Source organism: Melanotaenia boesemani, chromosome 8 (assembly GCF_017639745.1).
Source record: "Melanotaenia boesemani isolate fMelBoe1 chromosome 8, fMelBoe1.pri, whole genome shotgun sequence".
Classification (NCBI taxonomy): Eukaryota; Metazoa; Chordata; class Actinopteri; order Atheriniformes; family Melanotaeniidae; genus Melanotaenia; species Melanotaenia boesemani.
In genome coordinates this window covers 35,751,496-35,768,042 of record NC_055689.1, presented here as the reverse complement: position 1 = coordinate 35,768,042, position 16,547 = coordinate 35,751,496, and the positions used below count along the sequence as shown (strand labels likewise).

At 42.2% G+C, this 16,547-nt stretch overlaps 1 protein-coding gene across 1 annotated transcript; it reads right to left on the bottom strand.

Annotated features, from left to right (window-relative positions):
- Positions 1-7,036: 7,036 nt before the first annotated feature.
- LOC121645007 (zinc finger protein 202-like) lies at positions 7,037-15,717 on the bottom strand. The gene is made up of 3 exons (XM_041993282.1): positions 15,523-15,717; positions 9,467-10,855; positions 7,037-8,157 (listed from the first exon to the last, which is right to left on the bottom strand). The coding sequence occupies exons 1-3, from the start codon at positions 15,692-15,694 to the stop codon at positions 7,271-7,273; spliced, it is 2,448 nt and encodes an 815-aa protein (XP_041849216.1). The 5' UTR covers positions 15,695-15,717; the 3' UTR covers positions 7,037-7,270.
- Positions 15,718-16,547: the final 830 nt, after the last annotated feature.

Genomic DNA, 16,547 nt, shown 5'->3' with positions numbered 1-16,547 from the left:
ACACACTGAAAATGAATTGTGATGCGCAAAGGCGCCGCTGATCCCGCCCTGGCTTACAGAGCGGGATGTAAATGTAATTGTTTTTTTCGCTGTCTTACTAAAATAAATAATTGCAGTGAATAAGTCCAGTGAACACTGTTACATGGCTGAAGTTTTATACTCCATTTACAGTGATCCTCAAAACATCTTGTATCTGACTTTTTTGAAGTCAGTGCTTGGTGAGGTACAGTTGGCCATCAAGGCTTTTGAGGGTGAGCAGGTAGATCCTCCTAAACGTCTTGACAGCTTCAAGCTTCAAGCTGTGCTTGGTTAGCCTGATAAAGTCTGGGAGTAGCAGGGTGCTGAATCCAATGGCAAATATTGATGTGCTCAAGGAGCCAGTTGATGGATACATCAGTTGTAGGCTTCTAAGTGCAGCATAAGGTTAGAAACTAAACTAAAAGTAAGAAAACTAAAGAAAAAAAACTAACTCTGCCAAAGTGTCTCTTTTGTGTTACTTTGCCGGTCCCAAGCCCAGATAAAGGAGGAGGGTTAGACATAGAGCAATTCCACGCAACTTAACAGTCCTTCGGTTAAATTTAATATTCTAACAATTAACAATAAAGGACAAAATTGATTCATGTAATGTGGATCTCGACAAAGGTTATCAAAGCTTATTTTTAAAAGTGATGGCCTATTTCAATGACAAAAATACAAAACAAAACAAAAAAACAAACCAAGAATCAACAGAAAAAACTATTTGTAGTTCTAAACATATTTAGGGTGTTTTTGACTCTCCTTTAGTCTCTCCATGATGTTATTTCTTTCTCCTACAATGGCCGTTACATTACAGGCAAATGGCCAATTATGCAAATTAGGCGATGACGTCATTTAGCGACTTCTAGCGACTTTCAAGACAGCCAATAGCTACTTTTCTTACTGAGGAGTTGGCAACAGTGGAAAGAAGTGTTGAAGTACAGTGAAAAGCTTCTATTATTTCCTGCTAACTACGTCCCTGCAAATATCTGCATTGGGGTGGTAGAGATGTGAAACGTCTGCAACCAGCCCACAGTGGCATCTCAGCGTCTCTCTTAGTGTTTCTGCCTGAAACTGCAGCTGCAGCATCATTTTCCTCTCAGTCTAAAACTAAATGCTGCCACGTGGACTACAGATGGGAATTAGTGAGAACGCTGGAATCTGCTACAGAGCATCTTTACCTTGTGGATCAGGTTTTCTACATGGTCCCTGACAAATAAAGCAAATAAATCTAAACTAAATGTACCGTAGAGCTCTGATCAGGATCCTCCATGAGTCCATGTGTTAGTTCATTCAGACCATCCCAGTGTTTCATACCTGTTCTGATTAACTTTATCTGTGGATTCCAGGTGATATCCAGCAGTCTGCGCTGACGATCGATCTCTTCTTCGTACTGGACGATGGTTTTTTTCAAACTCTGTGAATATTTCTTCAGCAGCAGCAGTTAGTCGCTCGCTGATAAACTCTCTCAGATGCTGAACTGAAGACATTGTTGCTGAAACACTGAAATATTCAGCTGAGAGACGACAACACAACCGTCTTCCTGCTCCGTCCTCACACGAGGAAAGCTAACGATGCTGCTAGCGGCTTGTTTACTTCCGGTTGGTGTCACACTGGGAAGTTCCGGGTGGGGAGGACCGATGACTTTTATTCCACCTCAAACATCCGTTTTAGTTTCTTTTAATCTTTAATCAGAGCCTATTATATAATCTATTAGGTATTTATTCTGCATTCAACAAAAGCAAAACGAGATTGTGAACAACAAATAAACAGGTGCTCATACATAAACCTGTGAATATGAGAGCATGTAATTACTGGCAGGTTAAATTAATAAAAATCACAATTTCTAAACAGTTGGGATGCTGTTTAAAATTTAAATAAAAACAGAATATAATGATTCCCAAATCTAATCATCCATATTTTATTCCCAGTAGAAGATAAAAACATTTCGGATGATGAAACTGACACATTTCACCATGTGATGGAAAACATGAGCTGATAGTGAATCTGATGCAGCAACACGTCTGGAAAAAGTTGAAACAGGAGCAACAAAAGGCTGGAAAAGTAAATCAAAAACACCTGGAGGAGCATTTGACAACGAATTAGATTTTTCCACTAAGACAGGTAGAAAAGAACATAAATCCATGCTGTTATTAAATCATGGCTCAATCGTTCATGTCTGTGTTTTTCAGTCTTCCCGAACTGCTGCTCGGCTCTGAACGGGAATATGGAAGAGAGACCATATTTCTCCTGCTTTAGCTCCACTGCACCGGCTGTCTGCTCTTTTTTGGCTTTATTTTAAACTCTTTATTTGTGTTTGAGTCGCCGCCCTTCGTCTCTCAGCTGTTGCTGCTGCTAACGGCTGGATAGCTCAGTTGGCAGAGCATCCGTCTCCCATCCGTTCCCCAGCAAACAAATACTAACACCTTCCAGTTGGGTCCTTAAGCAAAACCCTTAATGCTACTGCCTAACCATTGTAAGTCTCTTTGGATAAAAGCGTCAGCTAAATAACTGCAATGTAATGTTGCATGTCCACTCCCATTCCTGGTCACTCAGGTCCACGTTAGACTGTCTGATCTAACTTCCACAGAGAAAACATGGCTGGCTCTCTGTCTCTGTCTCTCTCTCTCTCTCTCTCTCATTTTCAATCTTTATTCCAGAAAAATGCGGTTTACAGACATAATGATCACATAGGAACATAAAGACAGCAGAATGACATGTTACAAAAAATATAGTTAAATAACTTGGCAAAAAAAAAAGAAAAGACATTGTGGTTATAAAGATAACATTACCAAGAACAAAGGAGAACAGAGATAATATAATCTATTGGCAGTTAGGTGCGTAGCATAAAGTGATTTTTTTTTACCTTTCTTTTCCTTTGTTCCCTTTCTTTTTTCCTTTTTTTTCCTTTTCCTTCCTTTCCTATCCGCTGTCTTTCCTGTTTTTTTTTTCTTTTATGGCTGCCACTCTCTTCAGCCTGCTTGGGTTGCTCTGATGACACCACAGTATGGATGGTCCTGGACTTTTTCAGTTTTAATGATAAAAATCAGAGGTCATGTTATTCCAACCACTGGGTCTTGTGACACCCACCATGTGGACTTCGGCACCTTGACCCCCTATTTGAAATCGACTACCAACAGTTTGGGGTGAAAATAGACGTCGACCTTAAATTTAATCGGATCAGCTCCAGAGTAAAATCTAGCTTTTTACACCATGCTGAACATCAACCTGGAACTACTTTTTACACTGTGCTGAACATCACCCTGGAACTACTTTTTACACCATGCTGAACACCACCCTGGAACTACTTTTTACACCATGCTGAACATCAACCTGGAACTACTTTTTACACCGTGCCGAACATCACCCTGGAACTACTTTTTACACCATGCTGAACACCACCCTGGAACTACTTTTTACACCATGCTGAACATCACCCTGGAACTACTTTTTACACCTTACTGAACATCACCCTGGAACTACTTTTTACACCATGCTGAACATCACCCTGGAACTACTTTTTACACCGTGCTGAACATCACCCTGGAACTACTTTTTACACCATGCTGAACATCACCCTGGAACTACTTTTTATACCGTGCCGAACATCACCCTGGAACTACTTTTTACACCATGCTGAACACCACCCTGGAACTACTTTTTACACCATGCTGAACATCACCCTGGAACTACTTTTTACACCTTACTGAACATCACCCTGGAACTACTTTTTACACCATGCTGAACACCACCCTGGAACTACTTTTTACACCATGCCGAACACCACCCTGGAACTACTTTTTACACCTTGCTGAACACCACCCTGGAACTACTTTTTACACCATGCTGAACACCACCCTGGAACTACTTTTTACACCGTGCTGAACATCACCCCGGAACTACTTTTTACACCGTGCGGAACACCACCCTGGACCTACTTTTTACACCTTGCTGAACACCACCCTGGAACTACTTTTTACACCATGCTGAACATCAACCTGGAACTACTTTTTACACCATGCTGAACACCACCCTGGAACTACTTTTTACACCTTGCTGAACACCACCCTGGAACTACTTTTTACACCATGCTGAACACCACCCTGGAACTACTTTTTACACCATGCTGAACATCACCCTGGAACTACTTTTTACACCTTACTGAACATCACCCTGGAACTACTTTTTACACCATGCTGAACATCACCCTGGAACTACTTTTTACACCATGTCGAACACCACCCTGGAACTACTTTTTACACCTTGCTGAACACCACCCTGGAACTACTTTTTACACCATGCTGAACACCACCCTGGAACTACTTTTTACACCTTGCTGAACACCACCCTGGAACTACTTTTTACACCGTGCTGAACATCACCCCGGAACTACTTTTTACACCGTGCGGAACACCACCCTGGAACTACTTTTTACACCTTGCTGAACACCACCCTGGAACTACTTTTTACACCATGCTGAACATCAACCTGGAACTACTTTTTACACCATGCTGAACACCACCCTGGAACTACTTTTTACACCTTGCTGAACACCACCCTGGAACTACTTTTTACACCATGCTGAACACCACCCTGGAACTACTTTTTTCAGGCATGTTGTTGCATAAGATTTACTATCACCTCATATTTTCCATCAGATGAAAACATCTGATATGTTGTTTATCTTCTACTGGGAGTAAAATATGAGTTGATGAGATTCTGCTTTATTTACATTTTACACAGAGGCCCAACTGTCTTGGAATTATGGTTGGGAATACGGTTTTATTTTTACAGCCTTTCCATGAAGAAAAAAGTGAACTTCCACTGGTGTATTTGAGTAAAAACAGCACATGATATAAACTCAGGAGTAGATGTGATGAAATAATCCAGCTTCCTGTTGTGGTAAATCCTGCTGAAGGCTGCGAGCAGACACGTTGTACCAGGGAAGCAGAGCAGCACAAAGACGTGTTGAGTGGAAAGTTGTCGGTCGGGGGAATAACAGAGCTGTGAAGGAGTCCTGTCAGTGTGATCAGGCTCCTCCTTCTAATCCACCAACTTAGTGCTGATGAAGACTAACCAGAGATCACAGCCTTCTTTATACTTGCTGTAGCTCCCAGTTCCTCAACACTGCAGATATGACACCTCTGTTCATCTCAGTGCTGCTGGCTGCTGTGTGCCTTGGTATGAACACAACTCTGTTTCTTTCATATCAGTCCAACACTGACATGATTCTTTATCTGCACACTGATACTGTTTGTTGGTGTTTTACAGAATGCAGAGGACAAACGGACAACGTCCTGCAACCACAAGGAGATGTGACTGCTGCTGAAGGACAGACAGTAACTTTTCAATGTCAATATAACACCAGTTCACAAAATCATTACCTTTACTGGTACAAACAGGATGGAAACAACAGCCCCAAATTCATGCTGAGCCGCTTTAATATTGGAGAAGGGAAAACTGAAGAAGAGTTCAAGGAGAGATTTTCTTCAACACTGAATTCCAGCATCAGATCAGTTCCTCTGGAGATTCAGAAGCTTCATGTGTCTGACTCTGCTGTGTACTACTGTGCTGTGAAGCCCACAGTGACAGGAAACAGCAAAACTCTGTACAAAAACCTTTGGAGCAAAGACAACGCAATACTCCACAACGTCCACTAGAGGGCCTCACACACTGTTAAAGCTCTGATTGTTGAGTCATTGGACTGATGACAAAGACAAGAGAGAAATGAAGCAGTAAAGATCAGAGACAGAGACAGAGCTGCTGTGGAAGCAGGAAACAATCTGATTGGTTGAGCTGAACTGAAAACATCATGGCCACGCCCACTGAACTTCAGCTCATCCAATGACATTATTTCTTCCTCATTCTACTGCAGTGGAAGAACATTGTTCATCTGCTGTGTGTCTGGCTTTAAGAACTCCAAAGACATGTTGCTTTACCTCTTTTTGCTTCTATCTCACATTCTAGGTGAGTTTAAGAACAGGGATTAAAGTTTGCTTGAAGCTGCTGCATTAACCACATATACAGACTGCATTTCACTACTTTCTGCTTTCTTTGCTCTGATAGAATGAAAATCATCTTTGGATCATCTTGTAAATTGAACTGACAGAGTTCTACAGTTGATTTAGTTGTGAATGTCCACAGAGTAACACTGTACAGGAGACATTTTCCACTGTCTTCTCCTCTCAGCCTCATGGACAATGTTAGTCTGATGGCTTCATTTTCTCTACTTTTTCCAGGACTAAAAGCTGCAGACACAATCTCTCCTGATCAAGATGAAGTCAGTGGAAGAGAAGGACGACCTCTCAAACTCACATGTAGATATCAGACTGATTATAGTACTCCTTACCTCCACTGGTACAAACATCATTCTGACCTTCAGGCTCCTCAGTTTATACTCTGGAAAAGAGCAAAATCATGGAGCGGTGATTACATTCCTGATCAGCGATATTCCTCAGAAACATCGTCTACAACAACCAGCCTGACCATCAGCGAGCTAACCCTGGCAGACACAGCTCTCTACTACTGTGCTCTATCAACACAGTGATACAAAGTGTAGAAGAGGCTGTACAAAAACCTGAACACAGATATCTGACTACTCTTCAAAGAGGAGGGAAGTGGTATTCAGACCACAGCTTCATATCAGATGGATTCTGCTCATTCCTGTTTTATCAGAGTCTCTGTGGTTCCAGCTGTGGGAGGATTGACACGAGCAGCAGATCCACACCAACAAGAAAACATGAAGCTGCAAACACTCTGACTGGATCACAGCTGATATTCTCACACAGCTGATCTCCATCCAGTCGCACCACAGTTCACCAGCACAGACTTCAGGCTGGACCTGGTGTTCTCCATCATCACTTTACAAGCTGTTATTGTTCGGATCAAAACATGAGATCAGAAAAACAACCGGCAATGATCAGTGTGTGAAAAGAGGATTTTATTAAAGTAAAACAAGATGAACATTCAGCAACGACAGTGCATGTGGATGATTATAAATCTCAGATTATTAACATTTAATAACCAAGAAAAGTAAAAAAAGCTTGTTTTTGTAATTTTCTTCTTCCATGAGATGCTGAAGACGGAGTACATGACGGTCAGGAGAAGATCTGATCTACAGGAGGCTCATCTTCCTCACTGATAAGCAGCTCTAACGTGCACTGAAACGTGCACTGAAACGAAGCTCTTTAACAGCTTTGATCTACAGTGATGATGTAAAAACTTCCACATGGCACTTTTCCCTTTGGGACACATCTTAAGTGAACTTCTCGTCCGTATGACTTGCTATGTGGAACCTCAGGCTTTCATTACTACATAAACCCGTCCCACAAATTTTGCATGAATATGGTGTCTGAGTGGTGTGTGTTCTCATGTGGTCTACCAGGGAGCTATGCCAAGCAAACGTTTCCTGACACACTGTGCATGAATACGGCTTGTCAGCCGTGTGAGTTCTCACGTGGGTGTTCAGAGCATTGCTGCTGCAGAAATCTTTGTGACAGACTTTGCAGGAATACGGCTTCTCGATTGTGTGAGTTGTCATGTGAAACTTCAGTAATGATGGGTGTTTGAATGCTTTCTCACAATATCTGCAAGGATGAAGGTTCCTTCTTCGCACGTGGCCGGTTAAATGCGCTTTAAATGCTGGTAAATGAGAATATCTTTTCCCACATGTCTCACAAGGGTGAGGTTTCTCTCTGTCCAGGATTCTTTGACGTTTCTGCAGAAGCTTTTTCTTTTCAGGCTTTGCCCAAGTGTCTCTTGCTTCTGAATTCTTCCCTTTATCTGTCATACAGATGTTCTCTGGAAGGGAACGGTTTACTTTTGCATCAGGATTTGTGGTCATGTGACGCTTGCGTCGCCCCTGTTTTTGGCTCTCAGCTGAGGGAGAGTTGAGAGAGAAGAGCTGGTCCCTGTTCTGTTCTGGTTCACTTTGACCATTTTCCTTATAAGCAGGCGTGACAATACGTGCATCACTCTGCTTCTGCACAAGCTGCTTTCCGTCTTGACTGAAGCATTGTTCATTTAGCTTCTCTTCAGTGGGTGGAGGCTGTAGATCCTCCTGGTCCAGACTGCAGTTGCTCTCTTTCCCACAGGACTGCTGGCCACTGATGTCCTCCCCACCAACGCGCTGCTCTGGAAGTTCTAGGTGGGAAATAAGAAAATGTTAGTAAAACCATCTTCTAGTGACTCTACACTCTGAACTTGTGCTTAAATATTCAAATAAAACTTTACATGTTCCGTCATGATAACTCCTTCAGTTGCAGCTGTAAGACCGAGGTCTGTAGACCTGCTGCTACCCGCTTTGTTAGCCAGAAAACGCTACAGGGGTCTGAAAACTGGCTGAATATAGCCCCAAGCTGGGACGTGTGCGTCGCTGTCATCGGTGTACTGGAAACCGCGCGCTGACAAACGTGCTGCGTTGTTTGGAAACTACGATCAAACCTGTTCATTTTGTTTTATGTGGCCATTGTTTGTAATCAGTAATTGTAAATAATGCGTTGAAGTCCCACCCCTAACATACGTAACAGGTCCAACCGATTACACGGGGTTCACAGAAAGGTCACATGGCTGGACCACAAATTAGATTTCATATTCGAAGGAGGAGTTTGCGGACAGACATTCATAAGGACTATACTGGAAAAATACAGAACTCGGAATAATTTTGTGGAAAAGTAATACAGTTGATGGAATAACTGACGATGTGACGTCATTACCAGGAAACAGGCAGGACGTCCCGCCAGAGTCGATTCTTTAGATGGATAAAAAGCAGTGTTGGACTGTAACTGTGTAATCGTGTCTAAATGATCAACTATGAGACTGCAGAAGAGTTTAAAGTTCGCTTCTCTGTTTTATGCAACTTTACATTTTAAGCCTGCAACTAATGACTATTCTGATGGTCGATTAGTCACCGACTATTAAAACGACTAGTCGACCAATCGGATTATGGATCTCATGATTATTATAAATGGATCTTATTTCACTTTCAGCTTTGAAATCTTGCATGAGGTTGTTATGTAAGTCCGACGTTCCTCCTCTTTAAGTGGTCGAGCGTTGCAGACGTACTTCCGTCGTACACAAGGTCCGCTTTACAAACCTCACGTGTATTTAATTTATTTTATAAGTTTAACGTGAAGTTATCCCAGACTGTTGACGTCCTCGGCCGCCGTTTAGTTCCCTGGTCCGCCGCCATATTTTTCCCCCGGCGGACTTTAATGTGCGTGTGCAACTCTCAGCAGAGATAAAAAAGAAGACGATGTCTCACTCTGTAGATTTTTTTGTTTATTGCTGACAACAGTCGAAGGTTAAATTTGTTGTCGACTATTTTTCTTGTCGACGTCGACTAATCGTTGCAGCCCTGATATGTTTAAAACATTAGAAAAGGTGCACAGATGATTCCTCTTTTTCCAGTCACCGTGTTTTAGTCAAAGCTGAAGCAGACAGTGTGACTAACCTATCCTGTGTAACTTCACCATGGGTTGCCAGGTAACATCCATCAATCTGTGATGAGGATCCATCTCCCTCAAGAACTGGACATCATGTCTTCCAGTGACTGGTTCTTCAGATTTGAGTTTGGGCTGCTCCCTCTCCTGACTGATGCAGGCCTCATCCCTTTTCTGTAGAGGGTTTGGGTCCTGCTGGTCCAGACTGGAGCTTGTCTCCTGGTACTGGACCACATGAATAGGAATGACTGGTTCTTCAGATGTCGACTGGCTCTGAAGCATCATTAAGGACTCAGTTAGTTTTATTACGAATTGCTTTTCCTCCTCACTGATACAGATTTTTTGCTGTTCCTCTGGAACCTGTAGAGGGTTTGGGTTCTGCTGGTCCAGACTGGAGCTTGTCTCCTGGTACTGGATAACATGAATAGGAATGACTGGTTCTTCAGATTTGTTCTGGCTCTGAAGCATCATTAAGGAATCAGTTAGTTTTATTACGAGTTGCTTCGCCTCCTGACTGATGCAGGCCTCATCCCTTTTCTGTGGAACCTGTAGAGGGTTTGGGTTCTGCTGGTCCAGACTGGAGGAACTCTCCTGGTACTGGACAACAGGTATAGGAATGACTGGTTCTTCAGATTTGGGCTGGCTCTGAAGCATCATTAAGGAATCAGTTTCCTGTTTTAATATTCTCTGCCCTCTTTCCTGACTGATACAGATTCTGTCCTGTTCCTCTGGAACCTGTAGGGGGTTCGAGTTCTGCTGGTCCAGACTGGAGGTACTCTCCTGGTACTGGACACTGGGTGTAGGAATGACTGGTTCTTCAGATTTGGGCTGGCTCTGAAGCATCATTAAGGAATCAGTTAGTTTTAATACGAATTGCTTTTCCTCCTCACTGATACAGACTTTGTCCAGTTCTTGAATCTGTAGAGGTTTTGGGTTCTGCTGGTCCAGACTGGAGGTACTCTCCTGGACAACATATCTTGGAATGATTGGTTTTTGGGATTTGGTTTTGGTGGGAAGCATCATAAAGGACTCAGATTTTTTTTTAAGTATTTGCTGCTTTTCCTCCTGACTGATGAAGACCTCATCCTGTTCTAATGGAGTCTGTAGAGGTTTTGGTGTCGGCTGGTCCAGACTGCCGTTCTTGTACTGATACTGGACAACAGGACTTGGACTGATTCGTATTTCAGGTTTGGGTCGGCTCTGAAGCTTCACAAAGGAATCAGTTTTCCGCTTTAATACAAATTGCAGCATCTCTGGACTAAGGCAGACTTTATCCTGATTCACTGGAATCTGTACAGGTTTTGGTTTCTGCTGGTCCAGACTGGAGTTCCTCTTGTGGTTCCAGATTGGCTGGTCACTGAGGATCTTCTGTTTTGTATGAACATGTTGCCGTCGAGGTTCTGGAGGGACAAAAGAACAAACAGGTGACTAAAGAGGTTGTAGAAACATTTAATAAAACACATTCTGTTCAGCTTAGCCAGGGTCCACAGGGCTGACATGCAGGTCTAACGTGAACAGGGGGGCACTGGTAGGTCCACAGGGCTGACATGCAGGTCTAACGTGAACAGGGGGGCACTGGTAGGTCCACAGGGCTGACATGCAGGTCTAACGTGAACAGGGGGGCACTGGTAGGTCCACAGGGCTGACATGCAGGTCTAACGTGAACAGGGGGGCACTGGTAGGTCCACAGGGCTGACATGCAGGTCTAACGTGAACAGGGGGGCACTGGTAGGTCCACAGGGCTGACATGCAGGTCTAACGTGAACAGGGGAGAACTGGTGGCTCTGAGCCAGTTAAATGAACCTGTTAGGATGAGTGATGCACAATAACCATTTTGTTAAACCGATAACCTTCAGCTACTAAAGGTCGATACCGAAATGAAATATGTTGATTTTTTCCAGTGAAAAACTCTTGGCGTGTCTCTCAAACATTTTCTAAAGATATCAAACAACGATTTGATATTATGTGTGAATACATTTGGCAACAGCATCAAACTTAGATGGAAGGCGCACATCAGCAAAGTAGCGGCAGCTCTGCATCATAAACCGTGGCTCTAAGTGCTGAATCAGACGAGAGAAAAGCCTCCGTCCTCAACAAGGGTAAAGGGCGGGCCATCCATCCATCCAAAAAAGAAAAACTGACATATCACATGATCATAAGTAATCAGACCTTTTGCTCAGTATTAAGTAGAAGCACACTTTTAAGCTAGTACAGCCAGGAGTCTTCTTGGGAATGATGCAACAAGTTTTTCACACCTGGATTTGGGGATCCTCTACCATTCCTCCTTGCAGATCCTCGTCAGTCCCATCAGGTTGGATGGTGAACGTTGGTGAACAGCCATTTTCAGGTCTCTCCAGAGATGGTTAATTGGGTTTAGGTCAGGGTTCTGGCTGGGCCAGTCAAGACTGGTCACAGAGTTGTTCCGAAGCCACTCCTTTGTTATTAGCTGTGTGCTCGGGGTCATGGTCTTGATGGAAGGTGAACCTTCGGCCCAGTCTGAGAAACCTGGAGGAGGTTTTCTTCCAGGATATCTCTGTATTTGGCCGCATTCATCTTTCCGTCAGCAACCAGTCGTCCTGTCCCTGTAGCTAAAAAACACGCCCATAGCATGATGCTGCCACCACCATGTTTCACTGTTGGGATTGTACTGGGCAGGTGATGAGCAGTGCCTGGTTTTCTCCACATATACCACTTAGAATTAACGCCACAGCGTCCCATCTTGGTCTCATCAGACCAGAGAATCTTATTTCTCATAGTCTGGGATTCCTTCATGTGTTTTTTTTGGAAAACTCTATGCGGGCTTTCATATGTCTGCACTGAGGAGAGGCTTCCGTTGGGCCACTCTGCAATAAAGCCCTGACTGGTGGAGGGCTGCAGGGATAGTGGACTCTGTGGAACTTTCTCCCATCTCCCTGCTGCATCTCTGGAGCTCAGCCACAGTGATCTTTGGGTTCTTCCTTATCTCTCTCACCAAGGCTCCTCTCCCACGACTGCTCAGTTTGGCTGGACAGCCAGGTCTAGGAAGAGTTCTGGTCGTCCCAAACTTCTTCTGTTTAAGGATTATGGAGGCCACTGTGCTCTTAGGAACCTTGAGTGCTGCAGAAATTCTTTTGTAACCTTGGCCAGACATGTACAGTTCTGTCTCTGAGCTCCTTGGGCCGTTCCTTCGACTTCATGATTCTCATTTGCTCTGACATGCACTGTGAGCTGTAAGGACGTATATAGACAGGTGTGCCTTTCCTAATCAAGTCCAATCAGTTTAATTAAACACAGATGACCTCCAATGAAGGAGTAGAACCATCTCAAGGAGGATCAGATGAAATGAACAGCATGTGAGGTAAATGAGTGTCCAGCAAAGGGTCTGAATACTTATGACCATCTGATATTTCAGTTTTTCTTTTTTAAATAAGATTTCTGGATATAAATTCTCTAAACTTTCATTCTTAGCTTGACTGTTTAGCTTCACCTCTGCACCTGCAGCCTCCGCTACCGGGAGTTAAGGGTTAACATCTGGTTTCCGGGTGTAGCATCAGGTCTGTAGATGTAACTATAAACATGTGTGGTATCCACAGAAAGTCCAGAATCTCAGCTACCAGCTCAGTAAAACCATTTCTACCACCAACAAACACAGTTAATGTGGAAGTATTAATATATCAGAGTTGTAATGAAAAACAACAGGTGTACTGTCCTTGGTAAGCAGAATATTAATAGTATGACATTATAACATGATATCAAAATGATGTCAACCAGTCAGCCCTAAAAGGCTGTGTGTGTATACAGAAATAGTCAGGGAGACTATATAAGCTTGGAGAAATGAATGTACGTGGTCTTTGATCCTGAAGGGGTGTCCCCCTGTTCGGCCGAATAAAGGAAGATCATTAAGACCTCTGTCTGCAGACTCCTAATATCAGCAAGCCCTTTTGATAAAGAATTTATCTACGACATTAAGACAACAAACAATTTAAAGACCAGGTACACGAAGTCTGAAAAACATGTAAACACAGATGATGTTTCCCCATGAACATGAACAAACGACTCCTCTACTGAAAGCTCACATCTCACAGATTCCACAGCTGGAAGTTTCATCTTAATATGACCAAGATTCACCGAACCAGAGGCAGAAGAAGACCCGATTTATGCTGCACGCTTGTAAAAGTCAGAAAGCATGTCTTACCTTTGCTGTCTTGCCTAAATTAAACCCACATTTATTTAAATAAATAAATAATAAAAAAATAAATAAAAAGTTCTTCATTGTCTTTTGGGAGCAGTTTTCCGTCCAAAAATCACAATGTTGTACCATCTGCATGAGTTTAAACAAAGAAAGAAATATGTCGGTTCTTCTTTCTTAGGCTCCAGACATTAACCCTCTGTCTCCTGATCAGACGCACCGCGGCAGCAGGGAGGGGAAATATATATAATATTATATATATACGCACAGGACCATGAAATAATTAAACTGTTAAATAAATATATGTTTTTACATACATTTATTTGTATTTTAACTAATTAATGACACATTAAGTCATTATTTAATTATATTTTTAATTAATTCATTGTGACACTTTTACTTCTCCATAGGTGTCCCAGTAAAATAAATAAATAAATGAATGAATAAGTAAAAACGGGCCTAAGACTTGATGTAAGTATCCCAGAGGAATAAATAGTAATGATGTGCACAACAATAGTAAAATATCTATTTCTCCTATACCAGCATTTATATAATTATACTTTCAGGATTGGTAGGTAGGAACTACTTCTTCTTCCGCCTTCTGAAGGCATAAAGCAAACAAGACGCAGTGTCGCGTCATGCAGAGCAGTTCATTCACGGATCAGCCTGACACGCACCGGCCGCTGCTTATCCGCGGGCCGGACGTGGAGAGGGTGAGCAGCTTTAAATATCTGGGTCCACATCAGCGAGGACCTCACCTGAACACCACACAGCTGGTGAAGAGAGCTCAGCAGCAGCTGGACTTCCTGAGGAGGCTGAAGAAGTTCTGCATGTCACCAAAGATCCTCAGAAACTTCTGCAGCTGCGTGGTTGAGTCCATCCTGACCAGCTGCATCACCGTGTGGTACGGCAGCAAACGCCTGCAGAGCGGTGAAGACTGGTCCAGGATCACCAGGACTCATCTGCCCCCTCTGCAGACCATCTACCAGCACAATCAATAATCTGCAGCTGGTTCAATCTAAACGATCTCAGTACCACTGACATTAACTTTCATTCTATTGTATGTTCTGCTAAAAGCAGGTTAATCTGGGATCTAGCTTATATGTGGTCTGTACTCCTTGTAGCAGAGAGGAAAGCTGGTAAATTATTCTGTGAGAAGCAAGAAGTTTGTTCTTGTTCTCGAGGCCGCAAGAACAAGAACAAAGTTTGCATTGGTCCGGTCATTTCATTCTCCACAAGAAGCTTCGTCCGCGACGGGGTGGGGATAACTGTGGGGGGTGCCTGTGGTTTTATGTGCAATGAACAACAGACCCGGTGATTTCATATTTAACAAGAAACTTTGTACCTGGCAAGGCGGTTCCTGTCTTTATTTTCCATGTGCTGTATTCATTGTTTGTACTTTTTCACCACCTCAATCAGCTGTTAAGGCCTTAAAAAACAGCCAGTCCAACAAGACAAACAGGTCTAGAGAAATTAATATTACTGTGAAATTCCCTGTTTTTTGTCACGGTGTCGCTTCCTTTGTGTAGCTGAGTTGTTTCCCGTTTTATTTTAGTTTCTGTACTTTCTGGTACTTTTAATAAACTATTTGTAAGCCTTTTTACCTTTTGTTACTCCTGGGTTGATGTATTTATAATTAAACCTGCACAAAGTTAGACAAATGATTCGACAATTATTTTAAAATGTGGTTCCATCAAATGCCAATCTGGGGATTATTGTTGCATAATAATAATTATTATGCCCAACATATAAAATTTACATGTACATAAAAATGCGCTGAATTACTGCGTAGCCACGAGTTATTTATCTCGTTTCCTCATGTTAGTGATCCTTTGCTACGATTTAATAAAACATGGACAAGGCAAACATCCTGAGGACAAACATCTGTACCGTACATACCTCTTTTACGCGGGTTTCTTTTCGGTCTCCGGCTGGTTTCCAGCAGTCTGCGCTGACGATCCATCGCCTCTTCGTACTGGACGATGGTCTTTTCAAACTCCGTGAATATTTCCTCAGCAGCGGCTGTTAGTCGCTCGCTGATTAGTTCTCTAAAATACTGAGTTGAAGACATTTTTAAAGCTGCGGCAATGTGCTGCAGAGAGACTGGTCCTCTTCCAACAGCCCACGCTTCAGGAAAAACACGATCCTGGCGCCTTTTTCTTGTTTACATCCGCCTGATGTCACGCTTTAAAGTTCCGTTGGAGAACAAGGTTTAAACTATTGTTCCGTCTGGGTCAGCTGTTTACGTTACAGTTTAAAAGCATTATTATTATTATTATTATTATTATTATTATTATTATTATTATTATTATTATTATTATTATTATTATTAATTTGATTTTTTTACTTACTTCTTTTAAGTTTCTAGCAGAAATCTTACCTCTAAATTACTAAATAACTAAAGCAAAATTCTGAGTATCAAAGCTATAATGGAAATTTAAAATAAAACATTGATTCATGAACAATACAGAACCCCAAATAAAATAGAAACGTTACTGTATTTGTATAGAGACAATTACAACAAAGTCATCTCAAAGCACTTTAGAGACTCAGTACAATTAAGTGCAATTAACTGCAGTTAAACTATAATCTAATTACCCACATTAGTTCAATTTATAGTAATCTGAATCAGAACGGGACTTTATTGCCAAGTAAGTTTGCACATACAAGTATGTTGTCTTGGGGTGGAGGTGCTAAAACAAAAAGCAACAAAAACAGAAAAAATATCAAAGCATTTTATTTCTAAAGCACTTTAAAACAACATACCAGCTGACCAAAGTGCTTTACAAAGAATTAAAAAGAATATTTGCAGGACATAAAGTATAAAAAAATTACACATCTCTATGTGAGAGAAAAGAGAAAATGCCTGTACGCAACACAAATATAAAGAGTGTAATGCAAAGGAGAGGTCTGTGTGTGTGTGT